The following is a 20,889-nucleotide window of genomic DNA, read 5'->3' on the forward strand; positions in this document are numbered from 1 at the left end:
ACAAGGCATTTGTAATAAGATCATATTTGTTGTACATTTTTGGGGCCGTTTTGAATAATGTGTGAGAGACAGATAGAATCATCTCAAACTAGTTAGTGTGTTCCCTGACCGATCTCTACATGGGAAACTGCAGTGGAGAAGACTATTAGGTAAATGTCTTGAAGCAGTAGCTTCTTAAGGGTAATATACGTAAAACTGTTTGTTTCCTTATATATATATATATATATATATATATATATATATATATATAGTTTTGAATATAACAGAATGACAAAATTTGGACTTCTAGCGTATTTTACTTAAAATTTCAGTTCCTAAATAATCTTTACACTTCAAAGCTTCCCCTGAAGCTTTGCCCAGAGATAATAAAAATAGGAAAGAATAAAAGAAATGGATAACTCAGGGAAGAACAGTGTACAAATACATTGACCTACAGTTCATTCAACGAACCTTCTGATCCTGATGTAAACATTGCAGAATTGTATTACTCCGCCAGTCATCGGATGATTGGCTATTGGTCAGCGCTTCTTTCGAGAAGCACGTGCTTGTACCCTGTCGGCGTTTTGCATATTCCCCGCACGCAGCCATATTGTAAACTGTGATTCGCGCATAAAGTGGGCCAAACCCAGTTTCTACGCATGCGTATTCTCTTTTATTGCATTAATTAAATTTAGTTCTTAGATAAAGTGTTGTTTCTGTTATTTTACTGTAAGTAAATTGTATTTCTGGTAATGAGCCTTATAAGCAACGAAAACATTGAAAAACAGCTTACTTGACAATGGACTATTTTCTTCTGCCGCATGGATGCGGCAAGGCTCTTTAACCAATAAAATGAAACAATTACCACGTGTATTTGTTTACATGAGGTACTGAACGTTCCTTGAATGAACTATAGGTACTTGTTGGTGACACAGTAGTTCAGTATTTAAATCAATCCTAGGCTGTGTGAACTTTTTTGTTGATGGTGTGGTGTGAGAATTTTCTCGTAGTTTTGCCTTTTCTAACCACATTCTCATTCCACTAATTTTTCCATAATTATTAATTTGCGTTCGTTATCTTTGTCTTCTAGACCAATGATTCTCGACCAATGATTGTGTCGCGCAGTTCCATAGGAAGTGTCGCGAAATCTTAGAATGTAGCACTTAATAATTAGTTAAAATATTAACTGTGACCTATAGAACCCAGCGGTTTAATGCCGTATTCAGGTGATAAACACCGTGTACGTGAGTTTTCTCGGGATTCTCCCGTTTCCTTCTTTTCTTCATTCCACCATTGCATTTATTTCTCATAATCACCGTTTCCTTTGGTCTAGCCGGCATAATCGTGGGACTTAAAGGAAAAATTACATTTCATTTTTTTCTGCCCTTAGCCAATTGGATCCAGTATTTACTTGGTATTTCTATTTCTGCAAGATCCATCTTGATATTATCCTCCCATCTGCGCCTATGTTTCCCTAATGGTCGTTTTCTCTTTGCAATTCCACTTAAAACTTTGAAAATGTTCCTACTTTCTTCCATTGTGGCTACATGGTCTGCCCACCTGAGCGAGCCTCCTGGATTTGATGACCCTAACAATGTTTGGTAAACGGTATAAATTATGTAGTTCCTCGTTATGAAGTTTCTTGGGTCCGAATATTTGTCTCAGGATTTTATGCTCAAACACACTTAAGTCTATGTTCTTTCCTGCGAGTAAGCGATCAACCGTACAGGACAACAGGCATTATTATCGTTTTATATATTTAAGCTTCAAATTCCTCAACAGAATTTGCGATTAGAAGAGATTTTAATCTGAATAATAGCACTAATATCCTGCTTTTAGTCGACGTTTAATTTCTTCGTGAATATAGTTCTGGTCGGTTAATATTAATCCTAGATATTTGAAAGTATCTACTTTGTCGAGCGTATTATCTGATATTTTGACGCATCCATAATTTGCAATATTACTATCCCGACGAATTTCCATGTATTTAGTTTTCTCTCCATTTACTTCTAAACTCATGTCCCTGAAGCGTTTAATAAGAAATTTGCATTTCTTTCTATTGTTTTCCTATCATCCGGTATTATATTTACATCATTAGCATACTCCATAACCTGGAGAATACCATTCAGCTCTAGGCCCTGGATACTATCTTCGATTTTTCTTATAGCGTACTTCAGAACAGACTAACAATAATGACAACAACGCGTCTCCTTGTTTCAGGACATTCTCGACGTGAAAGCTTATGTGGACAAGAATTTTCGTACTGGAACTTTCTTTGGGATTCATTAAAACATGTTCCGAATGATTTTGTTTTTACTAGTCTTCAAGTTCATTGATTTTAGCTTTCAGAAAGTCGCGTTTGTTTGTTTTGAAAGTTATAGAAGTTTTCCGCCTGATGTCAACGAAATTTTGTGAAGTTAATCGTTCGGATTTTGTAGCCAACGCAGTTTTGACTGTTTTCTCTTCTTTGCTAGTTTAGTGCATTCCTGTTAGAACCTATTCCTACATATGTCCGCATGCCCCAGTTTTCTTACGCTGAAATTTTAATGCTATCTGTAATCTCATTAGTTAGAGTATAATTAGCTAAAATCAATTTTGAGACAGACTGTACCAGTCAGTCTCCAGTGGTAGCAACAATGCTCAGTGCGAGATAGAGTCACTGCTTTATATATGGTAAACTTCTAGTCTTATACTATTATAATCTATATTATTAATAATAATAAAATAAAATAAATGTGTTGCGATATCTTGAGCATCCAGTAGTGTGCCTCAGTCAGAAAAGGTTGGTAACCACTGCTTTAGTCTATTTAAAAAAAGAAAAAAAAAACGTTCTTGTAACCCGTCGTAACTAAGTGTTTGTGTATTGTTTTCATTTTTAGTAAGTGATGGCTGCCTATCCATGACGGACAATTGCACCCGATTTAATACTGTCTTAGTCAACTTCGTATGGAAAAATCATGTACGGCAAAAAGCTAATTTTAGAACAGGTATCAAAGGGATGCATAAACAAAACATCTGGTGTTATGTTTTTTTAAAGTATTAACAAGAATATAATAAGAACTTCAGTCAAAAAAGTCGAAGAAGTCAAAAATGAAAAATTAAAGATGAATCTACAGTAATTAAAGATTAAAATTATACTAACTGAAGCACTCACGGAGATGTTGACGACAAATTGGTGCTACTTGGTATAATTTTAATTTGTAAGTATTAATTTTAATGGATCCTTTATGTCATTAAATAATCTACAGTATTACGCGTATAATACACGTTCAGCTTTTGAGATGATGGCATAAATTAATGTATTGTGCAGTGTACATTGGATTCATATGGAATATTAATAGTTGCTTTCCGAAATCGGAAGTGTCAATTGTGTTCGTAATGAACGTTTTGTAAAATGATCGTTTTATTTTTATCAAGTAATAAGAAGTTTAAAATTGTGGAAGTACTTCAAAAGTTAGAAGTAATTTTCTGAAAAACCTGGTATTCAGCGTTTGTTAGTCTTGTACTCGCTGGTTGATTCCCACAGGAATTATTAATTTTCGATATTGAGCCTATGCGAAGCATTTGAGAAGCTACTTAGGAGTAGCAGATTCCAGTCGAGGAAGCCAGAATAAAACTTCGGAACTAATTTGTGACTATACAGCTAACACCTGAACTGCACTGCTCCTGGATGGGCAGTAGCGCAAGGAAATCAGATTTTAGATTTTTTACTTCGTAGCCCCATGTTGATTTAAGATATATGATGACTTCCTCGGAAATTACATGCTTTAGTCTCCAGCACTTCTTAAAATGTACAATACCGATGCATACGATTGGAAAAAAAATCGAATCTTTATCTTCCAGTTTAGATAAGCATAGTACGATTTTGCTTTTGTAGAGTTATGAATACACACTTTTTGCCGGAGTATGACAAATATGGCCCAGAAATAGTCTAAATTTGATTTGATATAAATTAATAAAGTACATTAATGCAAAATAGTACAGATAGGGATTTGTGTTATCATACATCAGAGCGTATAATACAAAATGAGAAGCTTAACACAGTACTTAAATATTGTTTATTTTTTGTTGGGAATTATGTTTTATCAGTCTTTGTTTAATGTTAATCAAGCAGTGCTATACAGTAATCCTAATGCAGATACGTAATTTTTTTTTAAGTTGTTTTATATCTTCTGTGACTAATGTTCATTTTTTAATTTGTTTCAGGGTGATAGTGTTATCCGTTACTTCGAAATCACAGCCGAACCACCTTTCGTCCATTATATTAACACATTTCAAACGCCAGATCCCCAACGAGGAATCGGGATGATGCCAAAACGAGGTTGTGACGTTAACTCCTGTGAAATCACACGCTTTTATAGGCTAAATAACTCTGGTTTTTGCCAAGTCATTACAATGACTGTTCCACGAAAGGTAAGAAATGATTTGATTTTGTTACAACATTAGCATTGTAAGATTAAATTGTCCTATCTCAAACAAGTCCGAAATGTTCGCGGGACTAAATTTCAATATAAGTGATTATTAGGTGTATTTAAGATACGCTTATACTTGATGGTGCACTGTGTTGCTATTTGGGAAAGAAATACATATTAGATTAAAACAATGCATAATATAACTATCAGAGAAACTCATTGAGTCCTATTGAAATAACTGAACAGCTGATTCGAACGCATCATGGACACTGTTTTATTAAAATGGATAAGTTCGGTTTACTGCATTTGTTAAATAATAATCCAGTACTCAATCGAGATTTAATATAAATACAGTTAGGTAACATGTGCATTTCTCTTCCAATACATTTCAAATTATGCCGAGTAATTCAGAAAATAGTACAGCACATTTTTCTTTGCAGGTAATTCAAAGTTGTGTAAAGTTACTTTGAAAATTATTAACTACGCAAGAAATGAATATTTATCAGCTACAAAATTCTGCGTTAACCAGTTTACGTAATCGATATATATATATATATATATATATATATATATATATATATATATATATATATATATATATATATTTATGATTCCCTATATTGCACATGTTACAAATTATATTTTAGTGTATTACGGATTGAACAAATGTTGGACATTGGGTATGGATAACGGAAAGGGTGCGAAACGATTTAGCTACTTACGCCTAAAATAATAAAACAGTAAAATGTGGAAATCCGCACTGTATATTTAAACGTTGGAAAAGTACTTGGAATTGCACAACAACTACTGATTTAGCCTAGCTGGTAGTGTTGTAAATAGAAAAAAAAAGGTTCGTATTTTTTTTTAGAAATGTACGGGTTTTTTTTTAGAAAAAACATTGCCCCTCGTTTTTTTCTAAATTTCGTTTTTTTTTTCAAATAGTCACTTATAATGCATCTTACGTCTATTTAAGTATGAAATATTTTTATGTACGCGTGATCACCGTAAAATGCAACATAAATTAAACGCTAGATACTGATACGCTACAAATATTTTACAATTTATATGAATAGCATGCCTACTAACAATTCGGGTTTCAGCAGTTTCCATCAATATCAACTAAGAAATAAAAGTAGAAATGAAATTTTATTTTTTCGTGAAAACAGGCCTTTAATAAGTACGAAAATAATGTCACGAACAGTATAAAATTCAAATAATTTGTCTATAGGTAAAAACTAATACTAATTTGCCTACTAGTGTTTTTCTAAATATCATATATAAATAATTTGTCGGCATAAATATCATATATATAATATGCAGAGCCGACTCTACTATATGTGCAACACGTGCGTTTGCATGAAGCGGCAAGTTTGGAGGGTCCGGCAAAATCTGTCATAAGTATATTATTTAAATTAAATATTTCTTGTTGGAAATAGACTTCATGATGATGGTAGTTACATTTACTAAGCTTACCTTTGAACACTACATTCATAAATTATGTTTAGATCGCATTAATTTAAGGTCACATGGACAATGCTAAAGCAAATGGTCAAATAAATCCGAGCACAAATTGCTTGATTGTTGTCAAATGCAAGAATTCAATTCTCGAATGGTAGCAAATATCTATTCCATTTAGTTAGTTATCACAGTTTTGATATGACAACTAGTCTTGTTTTTGTCACAAACAAGTTCCTCATCATTGAAGATATAAACAAGTTTTTTTTTTTTTTTTAATGTTAACAGATGTAGAAGAAAAATCAAGAAATGAAGATAAAATAGCTAGTTGCACTGGAATTGCAAACTGATACATTGAGATTGAAGCTTGATATTGAATTCTATAAAAATGATTACCATCTCTCCTCTGCAGGTGTTTGCTTTATCTTTCGCTATCATAATAGATTAATATTTAAAGAAAGAAAAAAAAAAAACACAACGAGATTGTATTTTTAGTAAATGTTTAAACTTTTTTGAGTACGACTGCACTTACCCTCCCCTTCGTTGTTCATGCTGGAGTAGCATACTTTAAAATCATGATTTTTAAGATATGTTGTTTCTGAAGAAAGGGGGAGGCGGCAAATTGTGCCATTGAACGGGGCGACAAATTGCCTAGGGCCGGCCCTGATGATACGTATATACAAGACATGAATATAGGATGACACAATTTGAAGTAATGCAGGGTGTTTCAAAATTAACATTAGGGTTTTGAAACTTTGTAGTATCTATTATAATTAACTTACAATTATAAATATTATATCAAATGAAAGAGCAACTCAAACAGTTTTGTACGCACCCATGCACATGCATTGTTTCTTCTGTCTGCCGTTAGAAAGAGCAAGTAGCAAAGATGGAGACTAGAGAGCAGAAAGCTTTTTTGTGTTTTAATAAAGACTGAATCTGTAATTACAGTGCAACCGTCTGTGCGAAGAATATTAAGAAGACGCTTGCAACTACGTCCTTATCGTTTGCAGTTGTTGCAGGTCTAAAGCTTACCGACTACGGTTTACGTGCCAATTTCACAAGTGAAATATTGCTGCATAACAATGAAGATTTTCTGGATCGTGTCGTCTTCAGTGATAAATCGATATTTCACCTAATGTGAACACTCATAATGTTCGCATCTGGCGATCAGCAAATCCTCAGGAGATGGTACAATTGAAACGAGACTCCCCTATATTGAATTTGTTTTGTGCCATAGGGTGGAAAGTTTATGGGTCTTTCTCGCCTATCGACTAGATATGTGCCGTGTGACGAATGAATCTCACATCGAACAATTGTAGCAAAGACTGTTTGAGGTGCTCTTTTACTTAATGTATTGTTTATAATTGTACGTAAAATGTAATAAGTACTACGAAGACTTAAAATTCCGATATTCATTTTGAAACACCCTGCATTTCTCACCAACAGTGTTGGAACTAAGATGTAAAAAGAAGAGGAGATTTTCCCTATAAAGTTATTGTTTACAACAACGATATTATTATTGGTAGACACTAATTATAACTACTACAGCAACACGGGTTAGTAGTCAAAAAAATGTAACCAAATATACACTCCTAATCCTTTCGGACCCAGGTGGCCAAAGTGGCACACACAGGTGTGTCACTTTTTAAATCCGCTCCTGTGTGGACTAATTAAGATATCGGGATATTATTTTTGCCAAATATGGTTGGACCATAGTTTATCATATTAATTTATTTTTCTTCTGGGTGTCAAATTTCCTTCTCAAATTTCACCCCAGTCAAAAATTCGAGAATTTTTAGAATTTCGAATTCCCTTTACTTCTTTTCTTCCCCTGTAGCTTCTTTCGATGTAGAGAGGCCTCCTTAACACTTGCCAGGTAGATACCTTGGATGAATACCTAATTGCTGATATCAATAGGACGGGCCTGCGTGCAGTGTTGCCAATTAGGGAAATTAAAATTTCCCTAAATTTGGGCAAAAAATTCGAAATTTTTGTTTATAAATCCGTACCTATACGTCCGAGTGCAAGTCACCTTACGCCAGTCGAACATTTATCCTTACTGAACAAACGCAGGTACATATCGTTACAATGGGGTAATTAGGGGGCGCACGAAAAATTCGTATTTAGGTTCTAACCCTTGGTTTTTCTAGTTTTTCCCTATTTTTCTGTTTACCGTAATGTATTTTTGGTAATTAGAAGCTTTGTTCCACCATGATACTTAAATATCGCCATGATACTTGTAGGATATATTAGTGGTGTGCCAATGTTTAATTTAAGATAGTTTGCGTCTCTCTGGTAGCAGTGTGGCCAGCTACAGAAAATTTTAATTCCAGATTTTAGGGCGAAATTTTGGGAAAATTATCTGTTTTGTCTCTATTATTTTCCTCTTGTTGCCTACATCGGAACAAACAGTATCTGAAAGTCTCGTCTTTGCCCTACACAATGCACTATAGAAAGTTTTAATGATAATTAGGGGAAGTACAGCTGAGGTTTACCATGTTCTGTAAATGGTAAGAAAATGGTGAATTTCTGAGGTAGAATGAGTTTTTTTAAATTTCATACTTACTTTGTAGATATCGCCATGATACTTGTAGAATATATTCTTGGGGTACCAAGGTTTAATTTCAGATAGTTTTCGTCTGTCTGATGTCAGTGTTTCCAGCAAAAACAATTAATTCCCGATTTTAGGGGGAAAATTCGGAAACATCCCTTTTCCCCTCTATTATTTCCCTCTTGCTGGCCACATTGAAACAAATGTGCCACTACCTGAAAGCTTCCTCTTTGACCTACAGAACGCACCATAAAAAGTTTCAATAGGATAATTAGAGAAGCTGTAGCGCCGGCATATCTTTTAATTTTTGCTTCTGAGGTGTAAAAAGTGTCAAAACCGTATGTATGATGACAGAGAATTTTTTCTTTCCCTCTTTGAATAGTCGACTGAAAATGTGAAAACGACAAAAATGAACTGGGTCCGGAAGGAATAATCACTCAATTTTGCTCGTATAGGTACAAAGAAACAAACACTTTGTAAGTTACGAGGGCTTCGACTCAAGTTCTGGTGATTATTTCAATAATCTGCAACATAAATCAATAAATAATAGTTGCCAGAAAAAAAACAGACATTTGAAAAAAACATGAAAAAGAACGATGCTTTTTATTGAAAAAAAACTTCACAGAAAAAGAACATTTTTTTACAACACAACTAGCTGGAACCAGATTACTCCAATTAGGTATTAGAACCACTGGTTTTCTAAAATGTGTGGAAACTTACCGCTCTTATGAAGTTGCAGCCTTAGTATCAAATTATTTATTTCAGCCAAATAAATAGGTCTGAAGATTATTTTAGTTATCAATCACTTAAGAACTTATTTAAGTAGAAAAACTGTCAATATTGACGTGTGGCTGAATGAAATTGTTAAAATATGTAAGTTTTGGTGCACTAGAAACAACGTAAATGCTCGACATTCTTCATATAGGGTAATTTTACTTCGAAGCTGTTGCCTTTTTTTTGCTCACTAGTGGGGGGGGGGGTATGTACATGTGAACAGGGAAGCACCCACTTAAACATATAGGCATTGATAAAGAAATAATTCTACATTCTGTTTAATTTTACTCAGTTAATTAATACGTCGTATAAAAACTATTGAAAGTAATAAAAATACCTATTCTAAAACACGGATGACTATTTAATTTATTAAAATCCGTTAAGTTTAATTTAATTTAACTGTATTTGCAAAGCCATATTCGGAAACGAGCGAGATACTTGCGAGTAGAGGCACATTCGATATCTTCCTGTTGTAAATATACACACACACCAAATTATTTCAGGTTATTTCAGGTATTGTCTACTCAGTCTACTTATATATATTCATTTGTTTGTTGACCTGTATCTAGTTAACCAGCAGCTGTATTCTTGATTGTCTCTTCTAAATAATAATGGTAGAACTATGTGTACAAAAAGACTGCATTCTATAGAACAGATTATTTCTTGTAAAAAACTATAAATTTTTTCCTTAACCTTTTTTCCTATTTTCCTTATCTATAAATTCCTTAAGCTTGTGCTATAAGTCATATGTTGCTCCCACTATTTAGTACTGTTCTCCTATCTGGTCTGTGGCCTGCCCTACTCATGTGAAAAAATTAAATTCTGTAATTAATTTCCTTTTAGCCATTGTATCCTACCGAGTACCTCAGCTCCGAACACTTCCAAAAAAAAATGACGTTTTAACATTTCTCAATATCAAACCTCCCCTAGTGAGAAACAAAATTTCTGACCTAATATTTTTGCATACAATTGTTAATGGCCATATATCATGTGAACATTTATTAAGTCAGATCAATTTTCGCGTACCCGTTAGAACAACACGGTCTAGTGATCTCTTTTACACTCGAGCTGCAAGAGTTAATATTGTCCAAAGGTCCTTCTAAACCGAATTGTTAGCACGTATAATCAGTTACCAGAAACTGTAGACGTTTTTTCAAATGAGTATACCTTCAGATCATCTATAAATAAACTATCTTTGTAATGTTGCCATTGTACTGTGCCATATTGATTTCAAATTGTTATTCTATTGTTATGTTACAAATTGTTAAAATGTTTCAGTGTAAAATGGCCTAGTGCTGTATCTGAAACCTATCATAAATAAAATAAATAAAATTTTAATGAAGGATAGAGCATTTCATGAGACGGATTTAGAACCTTTATTTTTAATATTATGCAATTATTGCTATTTTTAATAATAATAATAAAAAAAAGAAAAAGAAACCATTTTCAAATTAGAATTAACTGGTTTTTAGCTTAGAAATTCACTATACTTACCACTCCATATGTTCAGGGGGGACAGTGGCTCAGTGGTAGAGTCCTTCTGGTATGAGAGATTCATGGTTCGATCCCCGGTCAAGTAAGTTTGTGGTGGATAACATCGTGTCCGTGAGTTTTCTCGGGGTACTCCCCTTTCCGCCCCCTTTCTTATTCCACCAATTTTTCCATCCGTAATTTGCCTTAATCACCCGTCTCCCTTAGCTTAATCACGTGTAAAGAGATCAGAGTTTATTGATCATTGATTCCTATCAATTTCCCACCCATCGACCTATTGACTGACCACAAAACATTGAACGTTAAACTGAAAATGTCATTTCATATTTGCACTCCATACGTTCAATCAAAGTTGAACTTTATTTCAAGGCATTGCAAGCTTCTGCCTCGGAGGGGAAAAAGTGAGGTAGGTGTAAAAATGGTTAAAATATATGAGTGGATCCTGAAGAATTAGGTTTTTAGTACATAAGTTTTCCAGAAAGGCTTGTCGTAAAGGGGAGGGGTAGAAAGGTTCAAAAACACAGTATCTCCTGAACCCGTTAAGTTAGAAATATGAAACTCGATAGATATATAGAGCTCCTCCGTGGCTAAGCGGTTAGCGTACGCGCCTTTGGCGTGAGGCCCGGGTTCGATTCCCGGCGGGAGCTCATGTGGTTCGGATTCCACGTTAATCAGTAGGTCCACGTCTCATATAGCCTCGCTGCTGAACGGGACGTTAAACTCAAAATCAACTCAACTCAACTCGATAGATATATATAAAGTTCTAATTAAAAATGAGGGAGGCAGGGAATAATTTTCTGTATATATATAAAAAAGACTATAACAATTTTTGGCTGCCAACTCCTAGACCGTTGCACCAGATTTGATGATTTTTGGTATATGAGTAGACCTTGGCTTAACTTAGGTTTTTATTATATCGGCATGAGGGTGAGAAGGGATGGCGGTTAGATATGGTGATACGTAAAAGTAATCGAAAACGACCGATATTAGTTTCCAATCAATAATTTTCGTTGAAGGAAGTGTGGGGTAAACCGTGACATGTAAAAATAATCAAAAACAACCAATCTTAGTGTCCACTCCATAGTTTTCGGGCTCGCTGAGAGAATAGCGACACTCCCAATGCCGATGAAGTCAAGTTTAGACCCATCGGTATGGAATGTGGGAAGGGGTGACATTATGGATTTTTATCATTACCCTTTCATTGAAGTGTGTATCCTAATAGGGAAGGGATTCAAATTCTTTACATAAACCTATTCTCCCCTTGCGAAGAATGGACATTTTAGCTAATTACAAATATTTAACAGACATTTTATAAATAATGAAGTAATATTTACCATGATAAGTCCTGTATAGAAAGCACGTAAAAATTACAAATACGAGGTTAAAGGAACATGTTCAGGATGCTAAAAATTCAAAACCCGTTTTAGTATTACCAAAACATATTAATCCATTAGAGCACTCACGGAGTAGTTCTGTTTGTTGGTAAATGGACAAGAAGCAGATACACGGAAATTTTCCGTTTTACTTTTTACCAGTTTAAATGTTATTGAGAATGTTGCAAACAATCAGATGCTCAGTGCTTAATTACCATATAATTTTGAAGTATCAGATTTCCTGAGAAAATGATAATAATAAACCTGCGTAAACGCATTTGCTAATGGGTGAAAGGTAACACTCGTAAGAGATATAAGAAAATTCATAAAGGGTGGTAAAATATGAAGAAATCAATCAAGGAGACAACATTCAAATAAAGAAATCCCAATAGTAACCAGTTGATAAAAGACGAGATAATTCAGTGAATTTTTGTGCGAATTAGTCGAATAGCATGAGGATTGAAAGATAAAACCGATATATACCAATACAAGAATAATTTCAGTACAACATGGTTTATAGTCTCTATAGCTACTGGTACTTTAATCCTTCCTATTGTATTTGTTTCTTGACTATTGATTATAAAATATGCTGACTTTGAGTAGCAGTAACAGACTAACAGTGCTAATATAAAACTTTCGATTATTTTAGTTACATTAGCACTGTTATATAGTTACATTAGCTAAAATATCAATAATAAAAAAACTATTGCTGTTTTTTTCTTTCCTTGTACAGTCTGAATTATTTCAAGAAGATCTCTATCCGGATACGCCCGGTGATGTCCCAGCGGTGAGTGCGGAGGAGTGGATGGAAGGAAAGAACGCCGATCCCATTCTAATCTCACTGAAAGGTGGTCATATTCCCAGTACAAAGAAGTCTGAACTGAAAGTGAGCAAGAAATCCAATCTGCTCGATCGAATGCCACCCAAGGGAAGTAGAGGCTCTGCCGGTGGTGGTGGAGGAGGAGGCATATCGGTAGGTTTTTTTTTCTTTCTTTCATATTAACAAAGGCTATCTTAACGGAGAATTAGAATTCCAAATTCATAAATTTCACTCTGATATTTCCTTTTGAGTCTTTTGTACATAAACCTGCAAGTAGACTTTTATGAAGAAGAAAATAACTTACTTAATGCAACCAGTTTCGGAATTTGATAACATCTGATGCATGTTTATTGACTTTTTTAAAAGCATATAGGGAACCATTGAATATTGTTGAACTACATTTAAATTGATTTACTCAGAAATGTTACTGTGAAAGCAGCCATGCGAAGCCACAGACAATTGTAAGTGTTACACTTGTAATTGAAATAAATAATTATAAAATCCCAATAAGTAGATAATAACAGAATGACGAAAAATAAAATTTCGTATCTTTACAAAGAAATACGTAAGTATGAATTTATATTGTGTTTACTAGTCTGAAGGTCAAAATTATCGTGAATTTGAGTTAATTGTATAGGGATGTAGGACAGGTGTAAGGCGGGGAAAACTAATGAGGGTTCAGGTTCGGTAAATTCGATATCAGCTAGACTTGCAGAATTTCACGCATATCTTTGAACTTTCTCGTGGATATATGGTTACAAAACTCGTCTTGGCATAGAATAGTAGGGTTTAGAAGTACATGCTATTCAGATTCTACGTAAACATTAGGTCTACGTCTTGGTACCGAAAATAAATAGTCGACTGAATTACTCAATGCTTTAGAAACAATCAAAATCAAACACAGTTTTAATGCATTGTGAAAATATTATCCTGTCCCTATTTTATTATTTAATAAATATAAATATACGAGAAATACAGATACCGTTTCAAATTACAATGTGCGTTAATAAGTATTTATATTAGGGACATATCAGTGAATGATTTTTATAGAATCTGTTGAGACTTTTAACTTAAAGAAATAAGATTGAGAAGTGTTGGCAACAGCAGTTCTTTACCAATAATTCCGGAAGTTTTACCTCTTGAATTTTTTGTGCTGAGTAAAGTATGTAAAAGAAATTCAATAATACTATTTTAAAGACATATACTGGCTATATGATTACGCAGTGATAATCATATATTCGGTATATTCGTTTCTGGTTTTCCTATAATATGTGCGCTTCATATCAGAATTTAATTAGCGCTGACTGCTATAGGGTTAGTTTCTGAGTTCCTGCTGCAGAAGAAAAGATTATAATTAGAGCAAGGATATTCTAACAAAGACACAAGAAAATTAAAAGAAGAGGTACCCAAATAATACAGAAGATTGAATGCAAAAATAGCTGTTCTTAATGAAAACTGGAGCGAAAATCAAGTCTCACAGCAAGATTATGAAAATTATACCCAAGAATTTCGGGGTGGAGCGCGTCATCTTAGCAGGAAAAGAATGAACTAAAAAGGAAAACGTTCGAAATTCTGATTGAAGAGTCTTTTCAATTACTTTTCTGTCTCCTTTCACCACCTTGCTCTTGCACAGATCTGCCAGCTTCTATTTTCGCTTTACATTTCCGAATAAATTCAGAACTGTGTTTCTATTTTTGTTCAGATTTTAATTATGGTCTCTTAGTTTTTGTGTAAAATTTCTCCATTTCTTTGCTGCAATATTTTTATTCGATATTTGCACAATTTGAATTTCATTTATGTTGTACAAATCATTGTTTTCGAAACGCTGGAACATCCCCAGCGTAGAGAAATCATTTTTAATGTACTGTACTTCATTTATTTTGCGGCAATGGTCCTTTTAATAATTTCAACGTAAACTTCGTCATATCAACGAAAAAATATGGAAAATTCAACTGTTCTGTAGATCTCTATATATAAAAGAAGTCCTGAATGACTGATCAACATCTTAGTTGAATTATTTTAGCTAGAAACATGAAATATGCACACTACATAGTATTCGTGGTGTACGGTACCACTAAAGAAGACTTTTGGAAGTTCAACGATGGAAGAAGGGGGAGGGGTGCCGTTATTATAACATGTCCAGATCTTTTAATCTCTTAAGCGTAGAGACATGAAATGTGGTATTTTGATTTATCATTTAAAACAATTAAACACGTGTTTCAGCGTTTTTTGATATTTGACCTAGAAGGGAAGAAGAGAGGAAGAAAAGGTGGTTAGAGTTGCAATTAATGTAATAAGATGTCCATTTCTCGGAATATTTTAAGTGTCGAACGCGAAATTCCGTATTTAGATTTTTCACTGACAATTAAATACGTGTTTCAGCATTTTTTGGCGTTCGACGGGGAATGGACGAAAAAAGGGGTTGGAAATCCGATGTGTAAGGGGTGAAATGGGATTGCAATTATTATAACAATGTTTTGGAGTTCTTTAAGGTCACACACATGAAATTTGGTCTTTTTATTTAAAATAATTGAACATGTCTTTCAGCGTTTTTGATATTTGACTAGAGGGGAAGAAAAATAGTTCATTAATGCTCATACAAGCTGTTCGAACGTCGAGTTCAGAGACATTCTATATGAAAGACGTATGAAGAGAAATCCAAAATACTGCCAGCAGTAGTTGAGACATTTGCTAGTTATCGGTAAAATATGTGTAATTCGTCAAATACGTCTAGATATATGGGTCATTTTCGGCTGTTTTTACGTGTCACCCCTTCCAACCTCCTAGGGGTGCTTTACCTCTACAGAACGGCATTGGAAGTGTGTTTATACATTTCAGCAATCTAAAAAACTCTGGATTCGACACTGATGTCGGTCGTTTATGGTTATCTCTCTCTATATATAACACCTTTCCTAATCACAAAGGGTGCTAGAAGTTTTTACCACACTGACGGTTGGATTTAAACTGCGTCGGGAGTATCGCTATCCATTTGAACAATCTCCAGAAACTATGGATTTGTCACTGATATTCGTAGTTTTCAATTATTTTGCCACCCCTGTGTGATACGGGTGTCTTACTAGGCTCCTCTGACTACTCCAGTACGACATCTGAAGTGACTATCTTGGCAGCCCCGAAACCAATGGAGTCAACATTAATATTGCTCGTTTACGGTTATCTGTACATGGCACCCCTTTCGAACCCCTAGGGGTGCTATAAGTTTATCCAACTGGGGGCTGAACTTAATTTAAATAGATCGGGAGTGTGACTGTGCATCTCACCGATCCTGAAAACTATGGATTCGACACTAATAATCGCTCACTTTTGATTATTTTTATGTCACCCCTTCCAACCCCGATATGGATGTCTTATCCCTACAGGATTTGTTTCCAGAGTGTAAGTTGTGTGTGTACCAAGTTTGTGAACTTGCTCCAAGCCTTCCAGAGTTACGCTGGATCATACACACATTTATATATAAAATAGATATAAAATGCCTCTTGTCATTCCCCCCTCCCTCAAAACAGTAATTTTGGAAATCGCTGGGACATACCTGTTCATTTTTAATGACGATTATATATAACAAGTTTCATGTTCCTATCCTAAAGGGCTCAATTTATCTCATAAATTATGATCCCCCGCTTGAGATACGCATTTTAATCAAAGTAACATAATAAAATCCCAGTTCGAGGTAGTGAAAACTGTATCCCAAAAATCATTTCAGTTGGTTCAGCCGTTTTCTCGTGATTTGACCCCAAACAAGATCAGTTTCGTTTTTATATAATAAATTTCCTTTAGTGTTGTGATAATGTTTATCTACTTACTGGTAGGTAATTTATTGAGTTTATCTATACATTAATTAATGAAGCCTCTTCATTTTCTTCCATAATTTTTTTGTCTGCTGCTATTTTTTCCGCATGTATTCCTGTAAAGTACCCAACCTCATGTATCCATGTTTTATTTGATCGACTTCTAGATCATTCTTGTCTCTGAGAACCTGATGCACGAAATTTGTCATATATCTTCATTCTGTTGTTCTAGCTATATAGACCATCCATCTTCACTTTTACTTCGCAACCTTGATCACGTCTTCTACTGTGGATAGCGCGAACCATTTGTCTTCGCATAGCCGTAATATTTGAGTTTAGTATGTATTCAAGGACTAGCTATACATAATCACTACTAGGATGCAATGAATGATCATCGTTTGACAATTGAGGCTATTAAACTTGCCTTTAAACATATAATTGAACATTTTGAGTGACATTACGCCATTGTATCTTCTAATTGTTTCATTGGCACCCAGTGTTTTCCTTAAATGTCTTCCATATATGTTTTAGCATTGGGGACTTATTTTATTTCAACTTGCTTTTTATAACTTGATCCTGAAGGTCCCATATGTGCTTCCTTTTCTGTAATGTAGGTTTTCTAACTTCTTACTTATCAAAATAAGCATGTTTTACGCAACCAAGTAAGATTACCACCAACCAACTGATATATCTCGGATTTGAGGTTTTTAAGTATCATCTTTTAAGGAAGGTGTGGATGTTTACTAGGAGGGTGGAAATTGAAGACTATTCTTCATGTATCATTACTTTAGCCTGCATTTGATTACAGCTGTAGTGTCACATGTAGTATTAGGAAGGATCACGTGGGTCGTTTGATATTATTGCTTCCACTTATTGCTTTTCGTAGAGATAGACAATATCATGACAGTTCGGGGTGTAAAGAAGTTTCAGGCCGCAGCTTTTGCGTTCTGTTAAGGTTTCAATTTGTCATGGGATGCCCTCGTATTTCAGTGTGAGATCAGTAGTTTCGCAGGTCCTTTTGTTGCCTTGGGTCGTGTTCATGGCATTGATGTCTTGTAAATTTTTCTGTATACTTCTTGGGTTCCGATGGTCACTATGGCTGAATTTGTTTTTTTTTTTTTTTTTTTTTTTTTTTTTTTTATAATATTCCAGAATGGTGCAATGTACAGGGTGTTTCAGTGAAATAGCCGTGATTTTGAAGTGCAACAACGTATTTTATTGATGTCCATAGTAAGAGAAATTTACATGGTATGATAAGTGAAAGATTAAAGTTTAATGTAACACATGTTCGAAGTGTCCATCCTGACGATTGGACACTTTCCTGACCCTCATGCGTGTGTTATCAAAACCCTTACCAAGGGTGACGTGACTAACTGCTGCCGTACACTGCCCAATGTTTGCTCTTTATTCATTTAAATATCGGGGTTTAAGCTTAAACCTCCTGCTTGAGGTAATCCCATAATAATAATAATAATAAAAAAAAAATCACAAGGGTTAATGTCTGGGCTGCATGGACTCCACTCTAAGCCTGTTCGAAAAAACAACGGATAGCGATTAGAGATCGCACGATCGCGGAATTTTGTGTGAAGCAAATTAAGGACAGGTTCTGTTGTATGCGGTTTAGCTCCATCCTGCTGAAATCATTGCCGACGAAGTGGACACCTTTTACGACGAAGACTAGGATAGAAGTAATGCTCAAGCATTTCCAAATAAATTTCTGATGTTACAGCCATCAAAGAAGAAAGATCCAATTATGCCACGTTTTGCTACAGCACACCAAACCAAAACCTTTTCCGAATGCAGAGGTGAGTCTACCACTTCATGCGGATTTTCTGTTGCCCAAAATCTTACATTTTGTTTGTTTACTTCACCCGACTGACAAAAGTAAGCTTCGTCTGTACACCACAAGTTTTTAATAATGTCTGGGTCATCAGCAATTAATGCACGAAACTGATTCGCAAAATGCAGACGACGCCTTTTAGAAATGCCTGTTAATTTTTAAAGCATCTTCATTTTGTTGGGGAACATTTGCAGATCTTTCCGCAGAATACGCCAACATGATGTTACGGATTTGCGTTTTCTGCTGACAGACGTCGCAGAGATTTTTTTAGTCAGGCTATTCACAACAGATGCTCTCACTACTGCAATACGCTGTTTTGTACGCACAGTTGATCTGGACCTCCCCTCTTCGAGGTCCTGTGACATTACCAGTTTTATTGAACTGATCAACATAACGCCATATGAACTTGGTAGGTGGTGCTCATGCACAAAGATTCTCCAGTCGGAACCGTCGTTGGTGATTAACAAGGAAGTGTGATTCAATGAACCAAAGCACCAATGAAATCTTCTGCTGCAACGTAAGTCTACGGTCCGTCATTATTATACTGGACTATGCAACCTTAAAAAAAACATTGTAAAACAAAATTTATCCTTTTTCGCTGTGTATTTACATATAAATATTACTATACTATTATTCAAATAAATTTTGTAGCCGCTAGAAATCACGGCTTTTTGGGTGAAACACCCTGAATTTGTGTCAAAGGTCTTGAAGGAGTGGAATTGTTCTTGTCCTTCTGGAGATGATGTAGATGGACTTTGGTTGCTGCTGCTAAGCAGGGTGGATATAAATAAGCATTTGTTAAATGTGGCGGTGGGTCTCTTATGTGAATTAGAAACTGAAGAAAACAAGGAGAAGGGTTCGGAGGTAATGGGTTGCCTTTATAGCAGTTGTTGCAATGTGCTCTGCAAGGGTAAGCGGCGATCTGGAATAACTTCCAATGTACGTATGACTGTGAAAGAAAAGCTGTTTCATGCAATGTCAGTTGAGTTCACATTGTAGTATGTTAATGAAGATTATAGACCAGGAACAGACTTACCGTATTTTATAGAATAACCCAAAGAATTACAGTAAAAGTTGAAACTGTCAACGATTCCTTTAGATGGTTCAACATATGAAATCTTTGAATATACCCAGTGTTTAAGTACCATAGTACTTGTCTGCTTCCGCGTCAAATGAGGACAGTGAGTCTTTTCGGGATGACTGCTGGTAGGTAGATATGACATCATTTACAGGTATCGGCGATGAGATCACATAGTAACTTCATTTTCATTGTTTTTGTACTCTGCCAAGTTCTGTCATAAATTCTGTCACAGACTTTAGTCAGGATAAACAATGCAATAATTGAAACAAAAAGGTACCAATGATACATTTATTATCCGAGATCAGAAAAGTGCTGAAACAAGAATTCATTCAAAGTGGCCTATTCCAGCCTTGACACATGCTGCAAATCTCCTTTCCCAATCGGACGGTCTCAATAGGTATCTCCCTCTCTGCCTTGATGAGATCTTTCTTGTGACGGTTCAAACTGAAGTGAGGTTTACTACAGGCCTTCCTTTCAAGAACGTTCCACAAGTAGTAGTTCAGCGGACTAAGGTCCGGACTGCCAGATAGTCAATCCTCAGCAGCAATAAATGCAGGGATATTATTCCGAAGCCACTGCTGTGTCGTCCTTGCCTTGTGGAATGGAGCTCAGTCTTGATCAGTGGCGGCTGGTACTATATGTTGCATGGTTGTGCAACCGGATATTTTTTTAAATACTAAAAATATTTTTAAGTGTTAAAGTAGTGTATCAGTAAAAAATAAACCTTTGCTCTTGAGCGCAAAACAATATTGATGCATTTCTGAAAAAAGTCAATTAAAAAACGAAAAGAAAGAGAGAGATTTACCTTTTCAGTGGCAGCGAACGTTGCCACTGGAAGCAGTAACATTGAGCATATGGCAGCGAGCTCCTATCTCTTAACATGGGGAAGTGGATTTATTCTTGCAACGCTCCTATCTTCCCGTATTGGTCCCTTACGGTTGCATTTTTTCCGCAACTGGTCAGCTTCTGTAATAGTTACGAATTCCTCCGCTTAGCAGCGCTTGACTCAGTTGATAGGGTGAGGAAGATACAGACGCGTGGAAGAAAGAAGTTATTCACAAAACATAAACTCGCAAAGAACAAATATAAGTCTGGTGGTAGCAGGGACGGATCCAGGCTGAAAGTTTGGGGGGCGGTCGTTCGAAGTCAATAGATTTTATTTAACATTTATAATACAAAGGTGAAAATTCTTGGGATAAGATTTATTTTTTAAAAAAATCCTATTCTGGGGGGGAAGGGGGGTCAATCGAGTCTCCAAGAAGAAAATGTCTTACTACGGGTCTAATTCCTAGCTCTGTGTCCTTCGT

At 35.2% G+C, this 20,889-nt stretch overlaps 1 protein-coding gene across 2 annotated transcripts in view; it reads left to right on the forward strand.

The window, feature by feature from the left end:
* The window catches only part of coro (protein coronin), a 47,652-nt gene that overhangs the window by 18,908 nt on the left and 7,855 nt on the right, over positions 1-20,889 (forward strand). For both annotated transcript variants that reach the window (XM_081768844.1, XM_081768843.1), the window contains exons 7-8: positions 4,186-4,392; positions 12,772-13,011. In XM_081768844.1, coding sequence (XP_081624970.1) covers positions 4,186-4,392; positions 12,772-13,011 — 447 coding nt within the window. The remainder of the gene's footprint in view (positions 1-4,185; positions 4,393-12,771; positions 13,012-20,889) is intronic.

The sequence above is a fragment of the Thermobia domestica genome, chromosome 8, assembly GCF_964235325.1.
Source record: "Thermobia domestica chromosome 8, izTheDome1.hap1.1, whole genome shotgun sequence".
Classification (NCBI taxonomy): Eukaryota; Metazoa; Arthropoda; class Insecta; order Zygentoma; family Lepismatidae; genus Thermobia; species Thermobia domestica.